Genomic DNA, 6,000 nt, shown 5'->3' on the forward strand with positions numbered 1-6,000 from the left:
CCTGGTGCAAGGCTAGGGCGGCACCACGAAACCCAAGCTAGTGAGAAGAGCTACTAATCGGTGCCTCTTTGAAGCAGAAGTGAGGTGGGATGGGGAGGTGGGAACAGGTGAGCCCATTATCCAAACAGAAACGGAGAGTGATTGCAAAGAGGGAGAGGCCGATAAGTGAAGAGGAAGGAAAGCCGGGGCGTGTAGGAGGGCTGGGGCCAGAAACGGGAATCCAGGTTGTCGGAGGGCAGGGGCTGCAGAAGGAACACTCTGGAAGGAGGGGTGTTGGGGAAATGGGAGAGCTGGCACGGAGGCGGGCCAGGCGGTAAGGGTGGAAGGGAACAGCAAGTTCCTGGAGAAACGAAGAAGGGGTTGGGGGAGACGACAATGACCTGTTGCCTGGAAAGAAGACAGGGGAAGCGAGGGAAGGGAGGCAGACGCTGTCTCCTCTGAACGGGGCTTGCCAGGGAGTGGAAGGCTGCGGGAGGCCTGGGTTGGGGTGGGGGGCCCCGGCCTGGCTGTACCTGCTGCTCCCCGCGCAGCTCTCCCACGTAGTACTGCTCCAACCAGCGGCGCGCGTTGGCTGAGTGCCTGTGCGGCGGCCCGTCCAGGTCGGCGCTGATGTCCTGGCCCGCCCTGGCCCGCAGCAGCTGCTCGCCCCCCGGGTGGTGCCGCACGAAGCTGGAGAGGTCGTAGAGGCGGGCCCCGCGGCGGACCCAGCATGCGCCGGCCGCCAGGCGCCGCTGGACCTCGGAGGGCGAGAAGGAGGCGGCGGGGGGCGGAGCGGGGGCCATGGCCGGAGACCGCAGCTCCCAGCGCGCAGCCCGGCGTCTGCTCTGCTGCCGCCCTGAGCGCCTCTAACATCCCGGGAGCCCCGGGGCCGTTCCGGGCGGGCCGCCACCGCACCTGCTCATTTGCATGTCGCGCTCCCATTGGCCGGCAGGGAGCCCCGGCAAAGCCGCGAGGGGCGGGCCCGGCGCCGGGAGCTGCGCGCCAGGTGGCCCCCGGCAGGGAAGGGCGCGCCCGCCAGGTGTGTCCCGCGCGAGAGGAGGGCGGGCGGACACAGGCGGAGCGAGTCTCCCCATCGCGGGTGGTTGTCTGGGAGGACATCTTCGGTGGCCTGATCGCCGCTGGAATAACTTCAACCGCTTCCAGGGAGGAGCTGGCCGCGTGAGACCTTCTGGCTCCAGGAGGTGCCCCAGAGAGCGAGAGGCGAATGAAGTGCTCGCCTCGGGTGCAAATGTTTTTTTGTTTTGTTTTTAACCTTTTAAAAAATGTCAGTAGCTTTTGGGTTACCAGTGGTTTTTGGTTACATGGAGGAATTGTATAGTTGTGAATCCTGAGATTTTAGTCCACCTGTTCCTCGAGTAGTGTACATTATACCCAGTGTGTAGTTGGTTTTTTTTTTTTTTTTGTCTCACACTCCCTCCCATTCTCCCTAGGGTCCATTATATCACTTTGTATGCCTTTGCGTCCTCATAGCTTAGTTCCTCCTTATGAGTGAGAACATACAGTGTTTGGTTTTCCATTCCTGAGTCACTTCACTTAGAATAATGGCCTCCAGCTCCATGCACGTTGCTGCAAAAGACATCATTTCGTTCCTTTTAATGGCTGGGTAGTATTCTATGGTGTATATCAACTACATTTTCTTTATCCACTCATTGGTTGATGGTTATTTAAGTTGGTTCCATATCTTTTCAATTGTGAATTGGCTGCAATAAACAAACATTCGTGTGCAAGTGTCTTTTTCATATAATGACTCTCTTTTCCTTTGGGTAGATACTCAGTGGTGGGATTGCTGGACAGTATGGTAAATCTACTTTCCTTCCTTCCTTCCTTCCTTCCTTCCTTCCTTCCTTCCTTCCTTCCCTCCCTCCCTCCCTCCCTTCCTTCCTTCCTTCTGTGACAAGGTCTCACTCTATCACCCAGGCTGGAGAGTAGTGGCGCAATCTTGGTTCACTGCAGCCTTGACCTCCTGGGCTTAAGCATGCCTCTTACCCCAGCCTCCCAAGTAGCTGGGACTACAGGCATACACCACTACACCTGGCTAATTTTTGTATTTTTTATAGAGACAAGGTTTCACCATACTGCTCAGGATGGTCTCAAACTCCTGGACTGAAGCGATTTGCCTGCCATGGCCTCCCATAGTGCACTGTTTTTTGTTTTTTGTTTTGAGACAGAGTCTCACTCTGTTGCCCAGGCTGGAGTGCAGTGGCGCGATCTCAGCTCACTGCTACCTCCGCCTGCCGGGTTCAAACGATTCTCCTGCCTCAGCCTCCAGAGTAGCTGGGACTATAGGTGCGTGCCCCCACGCCTGGCTACTTTTTTTGTAGTTTTAGTAGAGACGGGGGTTTCACCACGTTGGCCAGGCTGGTCTCGAACTCCTGACCTCAAGTGATCCGCCCATCTCAGCCTCCCAGAGTGCTGGGATTACAGGCGTGAGCCACCGCGCCCAGGCCCAAAGTGTACTTTTAGTTTGTTAAGGAATCTCTATACTGTTTTCCAAACAGGTTGTACTAATTTACATTCCCTCCAGCAATGTATATGCATCCCCCTTCCACTGCATCCACGCAAACATCTACTGTTTCTTGACTTTTTAATAACGTTCAAGGGCAAAATTTAATGGGGCACCCCAGAACTCAGTCATCACTATATCTAAAACCTGAATGTAATATTTTAAAAAATTATATTGTTGGCTGGACACGGTGGCTCACACCTATAATCCCAGCACTTTGGGAGGCCGAGGTGGGTGAATCATGAGGTCAAGAGATCGAGACCATCCTGGTCAACATGGTGAAACCCTGTCTCTACTAAAAATACAAAAATTAGCTGGGCATGGAGGCATGGATCTGTAGTCATAGTTACTTGAGAGGCTGAGGCAGGGGAATCACTTGAACCCGGGAGTCGGAGGTTGCAGTGAACTGAGATCGCCCCACTGCACTGCAGCCTGGCAACAAAGTGAAACTCTGTCTCAAGAAAAAAAAAGAAAAAAAAAATTTTTGTTTCACAATGTGAATGTTGTTAATGTCTCTGAACTGTACACTGAAAATGGTTGAAATGGTAAATTTATATTATGTATATTTTACCCCAATACAAAATATTTAAGAATGTTTTAAAAAATCATATTGGCAAATGACAGGGTGAGGGGTGGGGTTGGGGGGCGTGGCATTGGCCACTTGTTTTTGTAAATAAAGTTTTATTGGAACCAGGGCCAGGGATTCATGAGACATGGATGTGAAAGTGCAGGGTTAGCTCCTGTTTTTATTTAAAATTTTGATATTTTGTCCATCATGGATTTTTTTGCATTAATTTTGAAGTTTTAAAATACTGCATTAAAACTATTTATATTGGATATTTTTGTTTGTTTTTTGGCATGCCTGTAAATTTTGCACTCAGGGCTAGTGCCTCACTCCCTCACTCTAATCCTGGGCCCTGGGGAAGGACCTGAGAGGAGAACAGAGAACACTGTCTCCATTACAGAAGGGGAAGTAGGGGCCCACAGGAGTAAAGGCTGGGGGTGATGCTGTGTGGAAAGGAGGACTGAGTTTGTTCATCACAGTTTTGTTTAGAACAGGAAACCTTGGCTGCACATGGTGGCTCATGCCTGTAATCCCAACACTTTGGGAGGCCAAGGCAGGAGGATCACTTGAGCCCAGGAGTTCAAGACCAGCCTGGGCAACAAAGCAATACCTTGTCTCTACAAAAAATATATATATAAAAATTGAGGGCAGGCCAGGTGCGGTGGCTCATGCCTATAGTCCCAGCACTCTGGGAGGCCGAGGTGGGTGGATCACCTGAGGTTGGGAGTTTGAGACTAGCCTGACCAACATGGAGAAACCCCTTCTCTACTAAAAATACAAAATTAGCTGGGCATGGTGGCACATGCCTGTAATCTCAGCTACTCAGGAAGGCTGAGGCAGGAGAATCATTTGAACCCGGAAGGTGGAGGTTGCAGTGAGCCGAGATTGTGCCATTGCACTCCAGCCTGGGCAACAGGAGCGAAACTCCGTCTCAAAAAAAAAAAAAGAAAGAAAAAATTGAGGCCAGGCGCAGTGGCTCACACCTGTAATCCTAGCAGTTTGGGAGGCCAAGGCAGGCAGATCCCCTGAGGTCAGGAGTTTGAGAGCAGCCTGGCCAACATGGTGGAACCCCATCTCTACTAAAAATACAAGAAAATTAGTCGGGCGCAGTGGCATGCCCCTGTAGTCCCAGCTACTTGGGAGACTGAGGCGGCAGAATCGCTTGAACCCAGGTGGCAGATGTTGCAGTGAGCGGAGTTTGCACCACTGCACTCCAGCCTGAGTGACAGAGCGAGGCTCCATCTCAAAAATAATTAGATAAATAAATACTTTTTAAAATTAGCCAGTTGTAGTGACACGGGACTATCATCCCAGCTACTGAGGAAGCCGAGGCCAGAGGATCTCTTGAATCCAGGAGTTTGAGGCTGCAGTATCCTATGACTGCACCACTGCACTGCAGCCTGGGCAACAGAGTGAGCTCCATCTCTTAAACAGAAAACCAAAAGGGAAAAGCCGCACACAGTTTCACTTGCCCAGCCACAGGGGATCCCACTTGAACTCATGATTTGTAATCAAATGCTTCTGGTACAGAGGCTAACTCATCTAGCTGGCTTTTGTCTCTTTCAGGAAAGATATTTTAAGGATCACCCCCATTTGTGCCCTTCTGGGGCCAGGCATCTGTGCTGGGCCAGTTCAAGTATGGGAAGCCTGGCCTTGATGTCTCAGGGGCCCCCAGGTCAGAAGAGCCGCCCCTCTCCCCTCTCCCTTCTCTTTGGACTGACCCTCAGGGAGTAGGCAAGAGAGTTCTGCTATCTGTGGGTCTATGGAGCACCTGCCCATCAGGCCTAGAGGCCTTACATCACCAGAGTTGTTGCTTTTCTCAAGTGGTGAATGCAGAAGTAGTCACCCTTACCCAACTCCCACACCTGCTCTGCTCCAAATCCCCTGCACGTGCCAAAGTAGCCAAGCGCACAGTCACAGGTGTACTCAGGTACCTCTTGCTGACAATATCTGTGGGTACTCCCATTTGGATTTCTCACCATGGCCGTAAACTCCCAGTGTTTAAAGCTGAACAAACGATTTGGCCATCTGTTCAGAATTGTAACACTCACACTTCCTGCCCTAGTTATTCCACTTCTAGAAATTTGATCTTACAGATATACTATACCAAGATGCAAGAACAATAACATTAATCGCAACCTCATTTATAGACAGAAATGATCAAACGTTCATCATTAGGGAGGACTGATTAAATAAATTATGGTATATTTAGACAGTGAAATACTACGTAGCCATTAGAAAAAATGAGGTAGATCTATGTGTACTAATTTAGAATAATCTCCAGATTATTGCAGGGGAAAACAACAGGAATGGTGTGTATGGCATGCTAAAAACTATTGGCTATTTTAAATTAATCTTTAAGATATTTTTATGCAAACAAAAAAATACATGTAATTTTTAAAGCAAAAAGTTTCATTAACTCATTGAATCTCCCTCCTAACTCAAGAGCTAGGACATTACCAAAAACTTGTACCTACTACTGTACCCTAAACCTTTCACCTCTTTGCCTATTGGTTACATACAAAGAGGTAACCTCTGCCCTGATATTAATGCTCATCCTTCCTTTGAGACAGAGTCGAGCTCTGTCCCCAGGCTGCAGTGCAGTGCTATGATCTCGGCTCACTGCAACCTCTGCCTTCCAGGTTCAAGTGATTCTCATACCTCAGCCTCCCAAGTAACTGGGATTACTGGCGTCTGCCATCACGCCCACCTAATTTTTGTGTTTTTGTAGAAATGGGGTTTCACTATGTAGGCCAGGCTGGTCTTGAACTCCTGACCTCAGGTGATCTGTTCACCTCGGCCTCCCAAAGTGCTAGGATTACAGGTGTGAGCCACTGTGCCCAGCCTGCTTTTTATTTTTAATATTTTTAGCACACCTATGTGTGTGCCTATGGAATGTATTATTTAGATCAGCTTGTTTTTGAGTTTTATG

At 49.8% G+C, this 6,000-nt stretch overlaps 1 protein-coding gene across 2 annotated transcripts in view; it reads right to left on the reverse strand.

Moving 5' to 3' along the window:
• Positions 1–859, reverse strand: part of FA2H (fatty acid 2-hydroxylase) — a 64,004-nt gene extending 63,145 nt beyond the window's left edge. For both annotated transcript variants that reach the window (XM_033219015.1, XM_033219014.1), the window contains exon 1: positions 513–859. In XM_033219015.1, the coding sequence (XP_033074906.1) occupies positions 513–782 (270 nt within the window). In that variant the 5' untranslated portion in view covers positions 783–859. The remainder of the gene's footprint in view (positions 1–512) is intronic.
• Positions 860–6,000: the final 5,141 nt, after the last annotated feature.

Source organism: Trachypithecus francoisi, unplaced genomic scaffold, assembly GCF_009764315.1.
Source record: "Trachypithecus francoisi isolate TF-2019V2 unplaced genomic scaffold, Tfra_2.0 Lachesis_group10, whole genome shotgun sequence".
Classification (NCBI taxonomy): Eukaryota; Metazoa; Chordata; class Mammalia; order Primates; family Cercopithecidae; genus Trachypithecus; species Trachypithecus francoisi.